The sequence below is a fragment of the Mesitornis unicolor genome, unplaced genomic scaffold (genome assembly GCF_000695765.1).
Source record: "Mesitornis unicolor isolate BGI_N332 unplaced genomic scaffold, ASM69576v1 scaffold46739, whole genome shotgun sequence".
In the NCBI taxonomy this organism is placed as follows: Eukaryota; Metazoa; Chordata; class Aves; order Mesitornithiformes; family Mesitornithidae; genus Mesitornis; species Mesitornis unicolor.
The window spans coordinates 1-19,237 of NW_010208782.1; the positions used below are offsets into that span (position 1 = coordinate 1).

General features: G+C 38.8%; 1 protein-coding gene across 1 annotated transcript; it reads left to right on the forward strand.

Annotated features, from left to right (window-relative positions):
* Positions 1-287: 287 nt before the first annotated feature.
* CROT (carnitine O-octanoyltransferase) lies at positions 288-18,239 on the forward strand. The gene is made up of 16 exons (XM_010192618.1): positions 288-417; positions 5,421-5,545; positions 6,406-6,587; positions 6,738-6,862; positions 8,579-8,687; positions 10,120-10,213; positions 10,307-10,432; positions 10,860-10,961; positions 11,565-11,648; positions 11,745-11,852; positions 12,105-12,235; positions 13,569-13,692; positions 15,734-15,812; positions 16,615-16,708; positions 16,900-17,019; positions 18,106-18,239. The coding sequence occupies exons 1-16, from the start codon at positions 303-305 to the stop codon at positions 18,224-18,226; spliced, it is 1,839 nt and encodes a 612-aa protein (XP_010190920.1). The 5' UTR covers positions 288-302; the 3' UTR covers positions 18,227-18,239.
* The last annotated feature ends 998 nt before the right edge of the window (positions 18,240-19,237 follow it).

Consider the following 19,237-nt stretch of genomic DNA (forward strand, 5'->3'; position numbering starts at 1 on the left):
TTTGGTGGGTGTCCCAGGGCTGGCTGGCTGGTCCTCGGGAAAGCAAGAGTATGTTAATCGCGACATATCTAGAGAAAGCATCGGTAGGCGCCTGGTCGTGGCTTCCTCCTGTTGTGGTTGTGCTTCTCGAGGCTTCGGGCCAAGGAGAGATCTTTGGTCCTGGCTTTGTCAGCGGACTCTTCTTTGGTGTGGGCTTTTATCATGGCTGGGGAAAAACCCAAAGCATCATGGGGAGATACATCATCTGTCTCAAACCTAGGTTTTGTTAATAGGCTGTTAATGTTGTGCTACAGGTCTGCATCATGGAGAAGCAAGTGCTTGAATCCTCGGAGGAGCGAACGTTTCAGTACCAAGATTCTCTGCCTTCCCTGCCTGTACCTCCTCTTGATGAATCTTTGAGTAAATACCTTGACTCAGGTAATGACTTAATACTGTAATGGTAGTATGATATGTGCTGTTGTAACCAAGCTTATCTGAACATGTTTGCAAGGTGATTTGTAGAGACAGCTTGTATTAACTGATATAATTGGGATGGGGGGGTCTAGACAAGTTTAGAGTGCAAAAGGTCTTTTTCAGGTTCAAAATGGGAAACTAAGTGTCCAGAGCAATCTGAGTAAAAGTTTCCATTTTATCCCTATTTGCTGTTCTTCAGCATGGAAGAGCATTGGGCATGTGGAAAGGTTAACTTTTTGGTTTGAGGTTTTTTTCCCCCGTAAGGTTTTAGTTTTGTTTTTCAGCTATATCAGCTGGTCTAATGAAAGATATTTCTCTGTCTACAGTTTTTCTTTTACGTAATGACTAATCTGTTTGTTTATGACTGTTTGTCCAGGATCTTTGTGGGGGAAAAAAGTTCAAAGTTTTGCATTCTTCTTTCTCACCAATACTATTAACTATACAGTAGTAGGAAAGCGCAGTGGTGGGCATTTTGGGATAATTTCTGCCCTGAAATGTTCTCTAAAGAAGATCACATAAGAGAAGTTTTTGAAAACAACATCAATGCACATGTGTCTAGCTTTGTTTATAAAGCAGAGACGACTGGTTAGTTCTTTATTACCCTATCAGGCTTTGATACGTCGAAGATGACAAAGATACATTACCTAGTATGTTAGGATTACTTTCCTATGTTTCTTTAAGAATTTTCAGAACTTGGAGACATTGAACTTTTTTCTGGATCATAGGTATGCTATCAGCGTATGACCTAAAGTTCTGTCCTTAGCAGAAACATATTACACCAAAATTTCCCTTTCCCAGAATAGAAAACCATAAGTTTGCTCTGAATTCCCTTTTATTCTGTAGTGGAAATGGCCCAGTAGGTGGTACGAGGTTTTCTTTGTTGTTCTGTATGTCGTCATGTTTTGAAGCAGAATATCAAAATGGTGAGTCTAGAGAAAAATTGTGTGTGTATGTGTGTCAAAGATGTTTTCTTTTTGTTGTAATACAGATCAACTAAAGTTGTGTTGCAGTAATAGTGAACTTGCAATAACAGAATTGCCCTTTAGAGCTTACTTTTGTAAACTCAGCTGGCTCTACAAGTTAATAAATAACTCTTGGAGTGATAAAACCTGACAGTGTATATCTGTGCTTTTGTTTTCTGATTTTGATCTGTGTTTTCATAAATACCTTTTCCCTTTTTTTCGTGTTGAAGTTACTTCCTGATTACTGTTCCTTGTACTTGAGTCATTCTGTAACTTTGATCATCATTATTGATCTCGTTTAGTCTCACTGGAGTTTGGAGGAAAGTCAGTCCAGTATTTTTAGTTCTGCTACAGTCTTTCCTTGTTCGAATCACTTAAAGCCAGAATGTGCAGTGCACAATTCTGGACACTAGCTTGGTGATTCTCACTGCTTAAGCTCTTCATTTGTTTAGTCTGTGAAGATGAGTGAAGGGAGGGAGGTGCTTCCAAAGAGCAGTTCAGAAGCTCCAAATGACCCTTCATAGATGCTGTGAATCATTCCTTGGGAACTCCTGTCTTTTATCGGTTGGAGGAGGATCCCAGGCACTTCACATTAGTTAGAATGCCTGTTGGTAAAGCACTTGTCTGTTTAAAGCCAGTCAACCGGAAAGGCTGGACAGAACATGTCTTGGAAGGTGCCTTATTTAGGGCTTTACAGTAGCTTTGGATTCAGGATGACTAACTTGTTTTGAAGGTAGGCTTTGAGCAGAGAAGGTGGCTGTAGCCATGTTATTTGGCCTTTCAGCTTACCCCAGAGGTTGAGAATCAGAAGCTTGGACTCAGCCTGAGAGTATGAAACCCCTAAGCTCCAGCTTTACAGAGAGTTCCTTAACTATGCGACTGAAGATGTCTTTCATGTGATAGTTCTTGTTCGTGGATGAAGCTGTTACGTGCAGGAAGGAAGACAAGGTCTGTGGGCCTGGAGAAAGTGGCAAGAAAGGAGTTTCACTGAACTCTATGGAGAAAGGAGATGAGTTCTCCTCCTCTGTCATAGTGTTGCTGCTACATCTGATCAAGTAGTTTTTAAATGGAAAGAGGCCCTGTCATCATAGCATCACATAGGGTGGTAAGGTTCATCTAGACCAGATCCCTGCTCAAAGCTGGTCCAGTTGGGTTTTGTATACCTCTAACGATGGAGGTTCCGTAGCCTCTCTGGGCGACCTGTTCTGGTGTTTGTTCACCCTCATGATTGCAGGACAGAGAACAAAAAACAAACCAGCCATGACCAAAAAAACCCTCACATTTTCCTTGTTAGAAATCTCTCATGTTCCATCTTGAGTTCCTTTTCTCTTGTACTGTTCTTGTGCATCTCTGAGAGGAGCCATGCCTTATCTTCGCTCTGCCTTTCTGTTCAGTTGTTATAGAGTGCAGCAAGGTCTTCCCTTTGCATTTCTTCTTAAGCTGAACAAACTCAGTTCTCAGCCTCATCTCATAATCATGTGCTCCAGTCCCCTAGCAATCTTGGTCACCCCTCAAATAGAGTCCAGAACTCAGTGATTTTAGCAATTTTCTGTTGTGTATGTGTGTACATATTGCTCTGTAATGACTTTGTAACTTGAATAACAGAGGATAATCACTCTCGCATATTGTGTGGTTGTAAGGTCACTCTCTGGGAAACTTGTCATACTACCCTCAGTCTGGGGAGTCTTTCAGCTTCAGGCTTCCTGGGTGAATACTGTAGGCTGCCAAATAAGTTTACTGGTATAAGTATCTACTGGTATAAGTGGATGGCTCTGTCTCTTACTTCTTTTTTCATCTGTTTACAGCTGATGGTGGTGCAATTCAAGCTGCATCTAGATATTGTTTATATTGACTTTAACAAGGCTTTTGGCACATCAAAAGCTTTGTTTTTTAAAAAATAACTTCATAGACAAAATGATGAAGTATGGACTAGGTAGTGGACAGTCAGGGGGACTGAAAACTCTCTCAACTGCTGGGCTTAGAGGTTTATGATCAGTAGCACATATTCAAAATGTAGGCCAGTCTCTGTTGGTGTACCTCAGGAGTCCACTATTGTTTAACATCTTCACTAATAGCCTGGATGATGGGACAGATTACACTGACTTTGCAAATGATGCAAAGCTGGAAGGAGTGGCTGGTGCTTCAGGTGGTTGTACTGCCATCAGAGGGAGCTTGGCGGGCTGGAGGAACAGGCTGACAGGAGCCTCATGAAGTTCAACAAAGGGAAATGCCAAGTCATGCACTCAGGCAGGAATAATCCCCCACACCAGCACATGCTGGGGCCAACTGGCTGGAAAGCAGCTTTGCAGAAAAGCTCCAAGGGTCTTGGTGGACATGAAGTTGGAGATGAGCCAGCAATGTGCCCTTGCAGCGAGGCAGGCCAGCAGCCTTCGGGGCTCCATTAGAAGGTGCATTGCCAGCAAGTAGAGTGATGATACTTGCCCTCTGTTCACCTCTGGGAAGGCTACATCTGGAGTGCTCTGTCCATTTCTGGGCTCCCCAGTACAAGCAAGGCATGGACATACTGAAGGGAGCCTAGCAAAGGGTCTTGATGGCAGTTAAGGGCTAGGATTATCTGACATAACAGAAGAGACTGAGGGAGCTTGGACTGTTCAGCCTTGAGAGGAAAAGGCTCTAGGGAGATCTTTGAAATGCATGTAAATACTTGAAGGGGAGGAGTAAAAAAGATGGAGCCAGGCATTGCAGTGGTATCCAGTTACTGTGGGGGTGATTGAGCAGTGGAACAGCTTGCTACCAGAGAGGTTGTAGCATCTCCATCCTTGGAGATATTCAGAACCCAACACAGTCTTTAGCATACTGCTGTAGCTGGCTCTGCTGAGATGAGGTGTTGGACTAGATGACCTCTAGATCTGTGAAGAAAAAAAGAATGGTTGCAGGCAAGCAGTTGTAATTGCAGCAAGACACAGTTGTGAGGAAGTAAAATTTTCATTCTACAGACATAAGTAAGTGTTTGAGACCTTGGCCAGCTGAAACTCTGTTGTTACTAGCAAAAGCTAGATTAGAGGCGATACAGATACACGATTACTAAAAACTAAACATGTATCCTTCCTTGTTTCTTAACAGCTATAAATAGATCACAGGGTTAGTGCTAGCAAGGCAGACAAGAAATTAACTGACAGTAGTGTCCAGCAGCCTCAGTAATGAATCAGACCTCATTGTGTAGGCATTGAATCAGCAGAAACTCTGACTTCACAATCTAAGTATAAAGGTAACAGAAAATACATTATATACAAGGTGAGTATAAGAAAACAATGAGATGTGCCTGTATGGAAACTGACATCAGCAGTGGCTGTTACTGACCACAGATTTCATGGTAAAAAGGCTTTAAGGAGGGTTTTAGATTAAAATAATGACTAGTTTTGCAAATGCTGACAGAGAGCTTTGACCTGTATGGCATGTGACTTGAGAGAAATCCAAAAGTATTTTAAAATATAAAAATTGGGTAGTAGTAACTGTCATCAATGTGTTTTAAAGGTGGGCATAACATGAGGACAGTGAATGAGAGTTGATGGGCAAGGTCCTTGTAGACCATGAATGGACTTTTGAAAATAACGCAAGTAGCTTATGGTTGGTGCAGTCGGGTGGCAGACATGTATGGCTTAATGTAGTTATTTACAAAATTCCTGTTAATTGAATTATTCTGCGAGGTCTGTGGCAGCTGATGGAGTTGCAGAACTCCATAGTATGTCCAGCTACAGTTTTAAATATATTTTATTTAGTTACCTGGTAGGTATTTCAGGTTTTCAGCAATTGGTTTCATCTGTTAGCATCTGTGTTTATTTAAAAGTATGTGTTTATCTTTTATTAGAACACACTGTGCTTTATTTATAGAAGTTTTGAGAAAGGTGTTTTCTCTTCAAGTATTTGTTTTAGAAAAATAAATTTTGAGTATTTTCATCCACTCCCTTGCCTGTGGATATTTGAATCTTGGAATAAATCTCAGTATGCAGTTATCTTTAAAATAAAATAATTTTCTTTTCACAGTGAAGCCGTTTCTAAATCAAGAAGAATATCAAAGAACCGAGGATATAGTTAAAAAATTTGAAAATGGGATTGGGAACGAGTTACATCAGAAATTACTGGAAAGAGCTAAAATGAGAAGGAATTGGGTACGTATTTAGATATGTAAGAAATCATAATTCAACTTATGGAAAGTTGGTTCTTTGGGATGTAATTTAGAGAGCCATTGAGCTTTTTTTTATCTTAGGATTTTCCCTGTATCTGCCACTTGGTCTGTGGATATGAAGACATTCACTTCTATACGCGCTTTTTGCTTTTGTCAGAGTTGGGTGGCTAAGAGAGTTCACTGACTGAAATGTGCAGTTACCTACCAGCTTTGTCTGTCAGTCTCCTCTTCTGTCACCTCTGCCCCTTCTCTCTCCACCCTGCTTAAAAGGAGAAAAAAGAAAAGGTGGAATTTAGAGTTTGGTCTCTCTTTCTTTCCTGGAGAAAGCTATATGGTAGCATTTTAAAGTTGTCTTTCAACAGAGAAAGGGATACAAGGGGAGGTCGTTACCAAGTGGAATTCATGAGATCTTTGTTAATGACACACTGTGGAGTGGGGGTTTTTAGATAGCGATAGAAGAAAGACGTTATGAACTGTCCTTCCTACATCCTTTCTCACAAAAATCTCCTTTCCTTCTATTCTTGGAGTAATCTGTCTGATATTTGCAGCAGCCACAGCTGACACCTGCAAGAGATTAAGATGGTGAATATCAGCAAAGAACTCTTCATCATAATTTATGGTTTAATAGTCTTAAGCAGTATTGAGTTTTATTTCAAGGTTGAAAAGAGAAGAGCTAGATGTGTTGTAACCTTCAGCAGTTAGTTTTGAACCACTGTCCTGACTTCTACTATTCAAAACTAAAAAAAAAAAAAGTGAAAAAAGCAAGCAGTTGAACAATCAGGTGATTGTTAAAGAATTAATGACTAAAACTTAATTCTGATGCTAAACATTTTTCATTTTCAGCTGGAGGACTGGTGGCTGAATGTGGCTTATCTTGATCTTCGCATATCGACGCAAATACACTGTAATATGGGCGGCCCTGGTCCCTATATTGAACACTGCTGGCCAGCCAAAGAGGGGACTCAGATAGAAAGAGCATGTGTAAATACATGGCACACCCTGAAATACTGGGATCTATTACGAGCGTAAGACTATAAGAAAAAAATTAATGATTCTAAATATTAATGATCTATGTGTACTTTAGTAGCAAAAATATGTTTATATTCATTGGTGTGCACTGTTTGCAGTAATGATCGTCTGTCTTGTTTAATTTTGGTGTATTTTTGTTACTACAGAGAGAAGGTGGCTATAGAGAGATCTGGGAATGCTGTTCTGGACATGAACCAATTTCGAATGCTCTTCTGTACTTGCAGAATTCCTGGATTAACTAGAGACTCGATCGGCAGTTATTTTAAAACTGGTAAACAAATGTGTATTGTGGATTAATACGAGCAAGTGATTTTGTACTAATGGGCTAATGGAGTGGTCATTTTAACTATAAAATAATTGCTTCCTCAAGCACTGAATCAGATACTGGTTGTTGAGTACTTATATAAGGAAGCAAAGAAGATACCTAATAAACAAACATAGAAGAAACATTCAAATGGTCCCTTTTCTACTGTAAAAGAACATTATTAAACAATCTTGCTTATTTCATTTTTCATGTCATATATGCAGGGAATAGCCTTTTCTATGTAGGTTGTCTGCCTCTAGATGAAATATTTAGCCCAGTTAGTTGTCTTGGTTCTGTGTGATTCATGGAGGGATATGAATACCTCCAGAGAAGGATTTGGGCCATCAAAATATGCAGGTACCTAAGATAGGCAGAAGGACTTGCCATCTATAGAAAAATCTGTTTTTCTCCTTTGGCTATAGAGGGAACTGACATGGTTTAAATGCTTGAAGTAGAACTCAGCTTGGAGAGTAGGGCACCTAAAATTTGGCAGGTAATGTCAGCATGGAGTCAAAGACCACACTAAAATCCTCAAGAGCTTTTTGGTTTAGCCAGCAGCAGACACGTTGACGAGAACATGTGAAGAGCTCATTAGATGTCATTTAGTGTATTGGGTAGATCCGTATCAACCATAGTGACATCTCAGACACTTCATTCAAGGTATGTTAGCTTCCAGACTTAATTCTAAATGTGATATGACAAACTCCTCACTCTAGAATGACTTTAATTGGGTATGTATTGATCTGTATTAGCTGATTTAGAAACTAGGACAATAAAGATAGATGTAAAAGCCTTACAGTTAAAGGTTAAGACTTCTGTGGATGCCCATTCAGTTAAATAGTTGTGGGTAAAGTAGCATACATTTTTTTTTCTTTTTCACAGTGTGGAATACTGCAGTAGAAGAGATGGAGCATGGTGGCTCGGTTTGAGAAAAACATAGCCATGTTTCTTGTGATTTTTAACATCTGTTTTTTGTCAGAATCTTTTCCAACTTTAATTAGTTTTGTTTCCAGATAGATGGATTCAGTAAGGCAATGCTATGCAAGTGTTTCTGGCATAGTGTGGGCCAGTGCCATCTGCATTTCTGTATAGTGGCCAAATTAGTGTGTTAGTGCTCCCTTTTTACAGATTTGCAGATTACAGATTAGGTCTGATAGGCATGGTGGTGCATCTTGGATCTTGAGCTGCATCACTGAAACTGGTCACATAAGCACTGACAACTGAAGGACTCAGTCATCTGCCAAGTGTTGTAGCAGCAGGCTTTGCCACATTATATTCATCCCTTTAAACAAACAGAACTCATACAAGAGAGAAATGTTGCTAGATCAACTTTCATCAAGCAACGCTCCTTTCGACAGAGGGTGTTCCTGCCTGCAAAGTACACAGATAAATAGCATTTGCTACTAGGTAATGACAGTGACTTGAAGTAGTTAATAACAGTGGAAGTTATGTACTTCTGTATATTTTATCTGACATTTTAAAAAATATCTTCAAATTTACCGTGAGATCATGCAGTTAGACTTCAAATTACTCTTTATTCTTCTTTCCTGTTTTTAACTCCGCCTCATTTTGAACAAGAAATGGGTCTGTAGGACTTGCTGAGTGTTTTTCCTTTATCTGTCACTCACTTTATCCCCGTGGTTGGATTTTCATGGTTGGTTTTTTTTTTTTGTTTCATTTCAGAGACTGAAGGTGAATGCCCATCTCACTTAATAGTCCTGTGTCGAGGTCGAGTGTTTGCATTTGATACGATACACGAAGGCAGTATGGTGACTCCTCCAGAGATTTTCAGGTTTTTAAATCGTTGTTTCAGATTAATTGTCCTGTTTAAGCTACACAGAAAAAGAAAGATGCTCTTCAGTGTCTCCTTCATCCCAAAGAATTATATGTGAAAGAGGCTACAGCTTCTTCCCTAGCTGAGGGTTCAGATTTGAGTGAATTTTGTTCAGCATATGGCATCTTCTTGCCATGAAGTATGATGATCATGTACTGTTGTAATGCTTTTTAAAGATTTTCCATGCTCTGTCTCCCAGTAACACGCAGAGGTGCCGGCTTTTGGAATTGGCAGTGCATTTGTAGCCGCAGGGTTTGCTACCCTGTTGGTCAAACTCTGATGTTGTGTACAGAGGTAGTTTCAGCATAAGTCTCTTGTGACAGATTTGGAATCTGTATGCATCTACTTACTAAAGAGGAGTTGTGCATTTCATCTAGGAATAACTTACTGCATTTGTCAAAGAGTTGGTTATAGAGCACAACAGAAAACTTTTGTAATTAAAATTGGCAAAGGTGAATGGCCAAAATTATTTAGCCAAGACAAAAACTAGTTAGAGAAGCTCAAAAATAACTTTTCTGAAAATCTAGTACTTTAATACTTAAGATATTTCAACATACATATTATTAATTTCTGTAGTTGTACCTGTTAGATCAGGCAAGTAACAAAGAAATTAGTGCCTGGAATACAGGGAAAAAACCCTAAAGCTTTCCCTTGTCTATAGGAGGGGCAGGATGGTTTTAGTTTGATGGCCAGCTCTTTCGGTTTTTGGCTGTTTTTTGTTTGTTTGTTTGTTTGCGGTTTTTTATAACATCATGGGTGTTTTGACAACTGTGTAAGTAGTGATCAGTGGTGAAGTTTAATGGTGCAAGAGCGCCAGAACAAGGGACGACCCAGATTAAATGCTTGTAGTTTGTGGAGTTTTTTTGACACCTAGAACAGCATGTGAAAAACTGAATTTGCAAGGTAAAAATTAGCTTTCTGTTAATAGCTCTTCAAAGAGAAAGTGCAAGGAAAAGGTAGGAAGAGAAGTATTTTTGTGTAGTTCAGTCTCTACATTTGGGATGTACTGTATCTACTGTTCTGCTTTAAATTACAGCATTTACCTTGAGTGGAAGTTTTGCTATATAAGTTGCTATAAAAGTTGCAAGCCTGCGTTATTGCAGGTGTCTGCTGTATAATAACACTCCAGAATAATGGTTGTTTACATGTAAGTTTGTACTGGTCTGATAGCTGCGATTTGAATTAACCATTAGTGACTGAAAGCAGAGCACGTCTTCAAGTTCCCTTAGGAGTCTGAAGGAGCTGATTTGTTCTTCCTGAAAATTTACATTAGCTTGTGAATGTGGAACCAAAATTCCTGGCTGGGAGGGGGGAAGGAGATTAAAAGGGTGACTTTTATCTTCTTTTCATATATTCTTTGTTAACTTCAGTTTTTGAAATCTTCTTAAAGGCAACTTACATATATACAGAAAAGATGCCACAGTGAACCAGATGGACCAGGACTGCCGGCCCTAACAAGCAATGAAAGGACAAAATGGGCAGAGGTGGGAATACTTCAGCAGCTCATTCCTGAGAAAAGCATTGTTATCACTGGAAATATGTAATTTCACTTAACTTTGTCTTTTTATGCGTTCTAGTTACGTGAATATTTGATTAATCTTGATCCAAAGAACTTAGCTCTTCTGGAAAAAATTCAGAGAAGCTTGTTTGTGGTCTGCCTTGATGATTCCAGTCCCCATGCAACTCCTGACGACTACACCGAGGTAGCTAAGGATTTTTGACAATTCATAGCTGGTTTTCTGTATACAAAAATTTCTTCTGCATCTTTGCAGAAGTAGCACATCTTTTGCTTTCAGAACAGAGAAAAAGAAACAGATAAATTTGCAAATAATGCTTCTTGTTGATCCATTTGAATACCTGAACAGTTTGAATTGTTGGGACATTGGAAGTGGGAATGGCTGAAATTTACCTTCATAATCTTAAGCCTTCCGTCCTTCAGGGTCCTCAAAAATACAGTCATCAACTTTTTATCGCTCTTTAATTTAAAAACTTAGGTTTCATCTTCAAATGGAAGAAAATATCTAATCTCTCAGGGAGGTCTCACCATCTAAATGCAGGCTTGGTTTAGCTGACAGAGCTTGGCAGCGTACTCTGTTTTTTAAAACTCAGTGTGTAACTTTTTTGCTTTAGATTACAAGGCTGGGGCTAACGGGTGATCCGACTGTGCGCTGGGGAGATAAATCCTACAATAGCATATTCTTTTCCAATGGAACCTGTAGCGCATTCTGTGATGTAAGTTGAAAATCTGCTTTTCCCCTATAAACCTCTGAGGTATTTATTTACTAGCTTTTCTCTTTCAGAGTATTATTTTAAATGCCTCATATGTTTCTTTTAGTATAGCCTTGTTTACCAGGCACCTGGTCTGGCAAGTTTCAAAAAAAGCAGTCTCTTTTCACAGTGTTTGATATTATACCATACTTGAATTAAGAGCACAAGATCTGAAATCATAATCTTATTTCTAAAAGTATTTAATAAGGGAGTTCCAAAGACAAAAAATACATTGCAGAAGACGACTTCAAATTAACAATTTGTGTTATACAGCTATTTGAGCTGTTTTTTAAACTCTTTATTGAACGGCCAGAAGGGCCTACATCTTGCCTGAAATCTGCTTTTCCACAGCAGTGGTGCATTGTGCCTCCCTGTCTGGCTGCAGAGGAATCAGAACAGTGAGTGGATTTACAGTAGTTCTGTGTGTATTGTAGAACTAGAAAAACAAGTCCAACGCTGTGCAGTAAAGCTGTTGTTCTGCAGGAAAAAGAGTGGGGTAGGGAAAAGGCAATTTGATCCTCTTGCAGTTACGGAGATAATGTGAAATCTTGTCTTATATGATTCTAGCACTCTCCTTTTGATGCCATGGCTTTAATTACCATGCTGTCTTATGCCGAAAAGAAGATTATTGAAAATGAGGGAAAATGGAAGGTATCTATCCTTTAAATTTTCAGGTTTGTTAGTTGATGTGTCTTTTCTTACGGATAACATTTTCTGTTTTCTTTCTTTCTGTCTGCATCCTCACAGGGATCAGATAAAGTGAGGGATATGCCATGGCCAGAGGAACTTGTATTCACAGTGGATGAAAAAATTATCAATGAAATTGGACGTACTAAAGAACTGTATTACCAAAAGGTGGAATTTCTTGCTGCTTCTCTTAATTGTCACTGATGGTTTTTTTCATATTATTTATATGTTTTTAGCTGTCTTTCTTCATGCTTGAGAACAGGGATGTATATGTTACTGATAAATTGATTGAATTGGGGTACTTAAAACCATGGTTAAATTTTGTTGCATTGCTTGCTTATGTTGAGTGCGTTTTATTTGAAGTAGACCAAGTTGTGATATTTCTTGACTTCTGTGGCTTTTCATCCTTTGGTATGACAGGTGTCTGACTTGCAGCTAGTGAACTATGCCTTCACGTCCTTCGGCAAAGCATTAATTAGAAAGAGAAAACTTCATCCTGATACATTTGTGCAGCTCGCCCTTCAGCTTGCTTATTACAAGTGCCATAGGCGGTAAGAAAATCTTGTTACGCAGATTAGGAATAAAAAACTAGTTTCTTGAGTAAAGAGGTGGATCTGGAGATGCAGTGCCAGTGTGTAATTTGCTATGGTGATAGAAGGGTTGTAAGGGGTTATAAGGTGATATAAGGGCTTTTTAAATTAACAGGGCCTTAGTTTGCACCACTGAAATCCACGGGGCTCATGCTCTTGACTTCAGAAGAATTGCGTCCTTATGCCCACAAGGATCATGCGTGTACATATTGTGAAATGGAGGGCAGGAGACAGTCCATGAAAACATGGATTTTAGCTGTTAAAAGTAAATATTTGGGCAAACACCAAATGCGCAATGGGTCAGGATTCTTTGCTGTCAAATAGTTGCTCCGATGGAGAGGTAAGCTTTATCTATAGCAAGTGACAGCCATCAGTAAAATGCTTGGTCTTCCATGCCTGTAAAAAGCCTCACAAACCTCCGTCTCACTTTCTTTAGTAACATTATCTGTGAAGGTTTGGGCAGAATGGTGGAGATGCAGATAGTGACCCTCCAGATGCCTGGCTCTATATCTTTGTGTGTGTCTTTTTATTTTATAATATTGGTAAAAGGCAGCATTCTTCCTGGCATTCGTGTTCCCAAATTTCTCTTTGCTACCTAGCACTGATTATGGCTTGTATAAGTCATTACTGACCGGGCAAGTATTGCTTGCTGCAGAAAAAACAGTTTTGTCATGCTTAGTCACTAGAAACTGGTGTCTCATCATAGAAAGGTTGGTAGATCTCAGTTTGCTGAACACTGGAATAAATTAATTGTCTGACTAAAATCGCCTGTTAGGTCCATTCTAAACACACGAGTATGTTTCCTGTAAGTTGTATATGAAATGATGAACTGTCATAGGGCTGGGGATGCTCCAGGTAAAAGCTGGATTTAGTGTCAGTGTGCAACAGAGAAGGATTTTAGCCTTTTCCTTAAAAATGCGTTGGGGTACACTGCTTATTTCAAGCAAGTCTCTTAATTTTTGAGGTTTTGGATGGTGTAAATGGTTTCTTTAATGGACATATATAGCCTATTTATACTGGAGATTGAAACATGTAGTCTGCAGAAAATAGCTGTGACAACGCAGCCTTTTCAAGGTATGATTGCAGCACTGGCACTTTTTCAGTCATCTGTCTCATAAAAGCCTGTGGAGTTCCTTTGTGGCTCTTTTCAGACACACAATTTAAAGAAAATTGCTGGCTTACTGATACTTGTGACTGAGCTAGATGTGTAAGATACTTGACTTTTTTTATTCCTTAAGAGAGCAAATAGTTTTGTTAATCTAATGAGATACTCTTCCCTCATTTTTCTTCTTAGTCCGGGCTGCTGTTATGAAACTGCCATGACCAGACGTTTCTACCATGGCCGCACAGAGACCATTAGACCATGTACTGTGGAAGCAGTGGAGTGGTGCAAGTCCATGCTGGATCCTTCTGACAGTGTGAATATTGAAATCTTACTTTAATCATCGTGTATTTAGAAAGCCTGTCATTTGAACTGCTTAAAACTCGTTTTTCTATTTCTCATTAATGGGAATTGGCCAGTTTCCAGTGAGACAGATTTCAAATGTTGTGTTGCTTGAAGTCTGGCTCTGGTCATTGTGACTGAGGTGAGCTGTCATGTGTGGGCTTGTTTGGTTTTCTGTCATATTTACCTTTTGGTTTCAAGAATGTGTCTTGAGCTACATTCACACTGATTTTTTTCACACCCCAAAAAGTAACTGGTTTGAAACCAATGTATTCTGTATTTTTAAGTGAAACCAGGAAATGCAAATCTAATCATTGAGTCTAGAGCAAGATTGAATTCTATGTCCTAGCATCAACAGGAATGGATTCCACAGTTTGTCTCTGAATAGCTGAACCACTGACCTTTTCCCGGCAACCACCCTCTGGTGCTTGGCTGGCAAAGTGCGTCGTGCCTTTCTTGCCAAGTGAGAGCTGTACTGGAGCTCTTTCTGTTGTCCTCACTGCACGTTTCTCAGAGCCTGAGAAATGAAGCAGAGAGAAGATTTTTGAGACAAAGGGCTACGTGTCTCTAGGAAATCTAAATTTCTGTATTATTAATGCATCTTGAGAAATGTACAGGAATATGGCTAAGTATGTGTGATTGATAATTACAGTCTTCAAGAGCATATTTTCCTGGTTTTCACTGACTTCTTTTGGCATGTGCTGCAGTTTTAAAACTAATTTTTCTGGCTGTTACCTGCTTTCCTTTTGCAAATATGGATTCCTGTTTTTTCCCTGCATTTCAGTTATCTTCTAACCAGTTATCAGGCTCCTATGAGTAACACACATGGCGGTTTGTTACTTCCAATACTTAACAGTAGCCGTTTTCTCTTTGTAATTTTAAGTAGCATCTCCAAATATCTTCCTATTGCTGTTTTTTAATGTGAACTCTCAGGCTTACAAAACATTGAATCTGTTCAAAAGTATTGAAATTGTGATGCTTGAAAGTCTATTTGTAAGGTACTAGAAAATACCTGAAGTTAGATACTTGGGAAAAAATCCTATTGTCTCAAGTTTTCTGTTGCCCTTTTTGAGCTCAGTAGCTTGATTGTTACCCAAATTGAGTGGTTACTGCCCCTGTTTCACATTCTCTGCTGTAACCTCTGGTGTAATGAATAAAAGGATAAAGGGTGCTGCTTAAATAGGTGAAGAGCTAGTAAGATGTAAAATCTTAGAAGTCCAGATCTTGGGTGTCCAGAGATGTTTTCTAGGCCTCCTTTAGCAAAACATGTATTTGTATTCTATTCTCTCTAGTTTTAATATGCAAGTTTCAATATAAAATTGTAAAAGCATAACATTGGACAAAACTACTGTTATGGAAGTAATAGTTCGACCAGCAGAGAAAATTTGGGAATGCAGTTGGCATTTGTATATATTTTAATTGGGGTCTTTTTTGTTTTGTTTTCGGCTCTTGTGTTACAGATTTTTTTCACCTGTTTTTCTTTCTTTCTTTTCTTTTTTTTGTAATGAAAAAATGATAGAACAGAATAAAATAAATATTTCAGTTGGAAGGGACCTACAGTGATCAGCTGTTCCACCTGCCTGACCCATTCAGGGCATGGTGATCATGTAAATACAACTGCACCCACTAAAAGCTAGAGTGCTTCTAAATAAGTGGTATTGTAGGAAGATTTTTGTTTTGATCACTGTAGTTCACAATGGAAGGAGCATGATGTTTAGAATATTGTTCAGTGCAAAAGTGAATCAAGAAACAGAACAGGAGGTACAGGACAGAGATACAGGAAACAAATGAACGAGTTCTCCTGAGAAAGGAATTTGGATTTGAGAGAGAGAGTTTGAGAGGTTCTATGTCCCTTTCAAGTTCCTCTGTTTTCCTCTATCTAGAATTGCTAGAAACTGTGAATGGGAAAAACTTGCTGATCTGTGATTCCTGATGTGTTACTCATCTGGATTGTATTTTCTTTTTTTTTTTTTTTTTAATTTTTATTTTTAATCCTGTTCCCTTACTTTACACAGACTTACCAACGACTGCAGCTGATGCATAAGGCATTTGCAAAGCACAATAAAATGAGGAAAGAATGTGAGAATGGAAAAGGTACTTGGGAATCAAAAGTTTTTTGTTTTGTCTTTTTTTTGTGGGTGAAAAGGGAATATTGCTGTGTGCTAATACTTTTTTTTTTTCTGTTTTCTTGTTTTCTACCAGAGTAAAAACTACCCCTTACCATTTTGTACTTCAATTCTTGAGAGAGGAACTAAAACCTAGTCTTTGCACCCTGCCTTGTGCCCCAAAAACATGTTTAGTTTAAATATTAATTCACTTTTTTTGCCCAGCTAAAGATTATTTTGGAATACCTTCTGATCATATATGTGCTTGGCTGAAAAGTGGGAAATACAGTCTTTTAAGGCAGAGGAGAGATTTGGGTGAAGTTCAAACTCACCTGTTTCAGTGTACTAAGCTGGTGCACGAATGAGAGAGAGTAGCTGGGAAATACTCACCTGATGAACTCTCATACTCTCTCCATCTTACTTGGTGAGCAATCTGGGCAGCTGTGGCCCTTCAAGTCTCTTGTTGGCCACTTCCCCTGTGTGGAACAACTCCTCCTCCTTGGCTGAAATGGAAGGTTTTTTGGGTTTTGTTTTCCACAGGAACTGTGCTCGGTTTGTACTGGTTCATTTGCATTTGGGCTCAGTGTTGCAAACTGAAAGTGATGAAGGGGTCTGAGATCAAATATTTGGGAAATGTTTTTGCATGCTACAATACAAATCTTGGTTTTTAGTAGACTGCTGTTTATCTGCCCTTCAGCTGCTATTTGAGCTGCTAGATATCCAGACCAGAAGGAGCAAAAAAACCTGGAAATGCTGCTGTTAATGATGCAGTATTTGCATTTATTTGACAGGTTTTGATCGGCATCTGCTGGGTCTCCTCCTCATAGCACAGGAGCAAGGACTGCCAGTGCCAGAACTTTATGTGGATAAGGCCTTCACGGCTAGGTAATTTGTATTCTTGTCCTGCGGGGAGGTTGAGGTTGTATTCGTTGATACTGAGGACTTTGTTACATTGGCCTTATGCTTGCTGATTTCTTGATCTCTAGGAGAAAATAACTTTTTTTTTTTTTTTTTAAAGTTCACTTTGTTTTAAAATGTCTTTAAAAGTGCTGGCTTTGTTTTGTGTTGCTTTACAGTGGAGGAGGTGGGAATTTTATTCTTTCAACGAGTCTGACTGGCTACACGAGGTTCAGTGGATCTGCACTCCCTATGGTAGCTCATGGCTATGGCTTTTTTTATTCAATCAGAGATGACAGGTAAGGATGTAATTTCATTCTGGATGTGGTTTTATCTCTGTCATGAAGGGAAAGTTGGCTAACAACTAGAATGAGGAAAGGTAAAGACAAGCATGGCTGAACATGTCAGAAAAGTTTTGAGAAGTGAAGTACACGGGAATAGAGGCATTAATGTTCTGGGAAAGTGTGTGTGGGAGGGAGGACGAACTGTAGAGGTGAAGTGAGCACCAAGGTACTGAGAATAAGCAGAAAGAAAAGTGAGGAAGTTGAAAGAAGGGAGGAACAAAAGAAGTTAACTAGCTTTAAAATAAGTTTTCATTTTAGAGATCATTACATGTATCATACAAAGATGTGTTTTAAAAAGTAGCAATTGACTGAGATAGACTGGATAGAGTATGGTTGAGGACACTGGCATTACTGGCAGTGACACAGACATCTCTGGACTCAAACCAAACCTCTTTGATTTAACAAGGAGAAGCTAAAACGTCCGGCTTCACTTCTCATGAAATGGTAGGATTTGAAAAGATCCAACTTTGGAGTATTGGTCTTGCAGACAAAAATTATTGCTTATCAAATTTAATAAACTACTTTGATTATAATGTGTTGAGATAACTTTCTATTTTGTGATTTAGGTGTAATTTGGATGGCTTCTTCCTAAAGTTAAATACAGATTGTGTGCAGATCTGATCCATTTGAGTATACAAACCATTTATACTTTGATCTATGGCTCTGTTAAGATAAATAGAACTAGATAAAGATTTACTTTTTATTAGGTAAATAGAAAACAAAGTACTTTAAACCTTACACTGGTTCCAAAGAGGAAATGTATTTCACAGTATTTTCAAATATAAATGGAAAAGTCATGTCCCTGTGTATGTAGAAATGAGTATTTAAATCTAAGTATCTAATTTCAAGATCTGCCAGCATTATTGCTTACTGAAGACACTAGAGATCTGAGTCTTTCTTGAATGTTGAGACAGTATGTTTGTGTCAGTTTTTGCTTCAGAACTACTGTCAGTAATTTCACATTTCAGGGCAATTTGCATCACTTTCATCCTAGACCATGACAATTAAGAGTGGTAACGTCATTGTTTTCTATATTGATAGGATCGTTATTACCTGTTCTGCTTGGAAATCGTGTCCAGAGACTGATGCAGAAGTGCTGTGTAGAACGGTGTTCCAGTGTTTTCAGGACATGCTACAGTTAACACTTGCAGCTCGGCTGTGAGGTTGATAATGATGTAAAAGCCTTTGCAAGCTCAGCAATTATATTAAATGAAACGTTACTCAAGAGCACTGTTATCTTCAAGTTAAGACGTTTAACGATCTGTTTGAAGTCTACCTATTTTTATGGGATTTACTGTGGTAACAGTACCCATCTAAGAGTAATGTAGCCATTTGCAACAACAATGCAAGCAGTAGTACCTTACCTGTGTAGAACTATGCAATATTGAAATATGCCTCAACAATGCAAACATAATTGAGAGACGGGGTGTTGGAAGTGGAGAATTTATGGGAGATTTGTATTTATGATCTTTGTAGTAAGGCACAGAATACTTTGTAGTCTACTGATGCTGGTTATGCCAGTGGAGCACTTAACTGCGTACTAAGAGTAACCGCACTATCCTCTTAGGTGATTATGCTTCCTGTTCATAATAGTTTAGAAAATAGAAGAGCTGGCTGCCTCCATTAGGCTATATGTTATTTTACAAGTTTTCTTTCATTTTTGCTGTTGGGATTATATGAAATAAATGTATCTGTGAATGGGGGTGTTCCCACTACATCTGTAGTATGAGAACACTACAGTCTGAAGTATTTTGAAAAAGGGCTTCTGAGTTCTAAAGTTAGAGAGCAGCATATGAGTTCTACATTCCTTAGGGATCTGTGAAAGTCTGCTACTTTACACTAACAGTACACAGTAAAAGTAAGCACTGAATGCAGTTTGATACCATTCTCAGGATATTTTGCTGACATAGAAATAAAGTTCTTGTAACAATCGGATTTGTATTGATTGATTTATGGACAAACTGTTCAATGTGTAGCAACTAAACTTCATGAAAGAGGGATGATCTTGAGAACAGATGAACTTGAAAGAGATTTTAAAGTACCCATTTTCTCCAGTTTTTGAAGTTTTAAGAGAGATCAGAGGTTATTTGTTTTACAGAAACAACTGCATCCTCAGCTAACACTGAGACAGCTTTTTTGCCCTCTGGAAGCTCTGTTGCACATTTTTTCCCTA

Bases quoted from the DNA above. Each gene is read 5' to 3' on its own strand.
- CROT (XM_010192618.1), top strand. From the start codon at position 303: ATGGAGAAGCAAGTGCTTGAATCCTCGGAGGAGCGAACGTTTCAGTAC. The intron at 6,863-8,578 runs GTAAACAAATGT...GTTTCATTTCAG, and splicing joins CGGCAGTTATTTTAAAACTG to AGACTGAAGGTGAATGCCCA. The intron at 17,020-18,105 runs GTAAGGATGTAA...CTATATTGATAG, and splicing joins TATTCAATCAGAGATGACAG to GATCGTTATTACCTGTTCTG.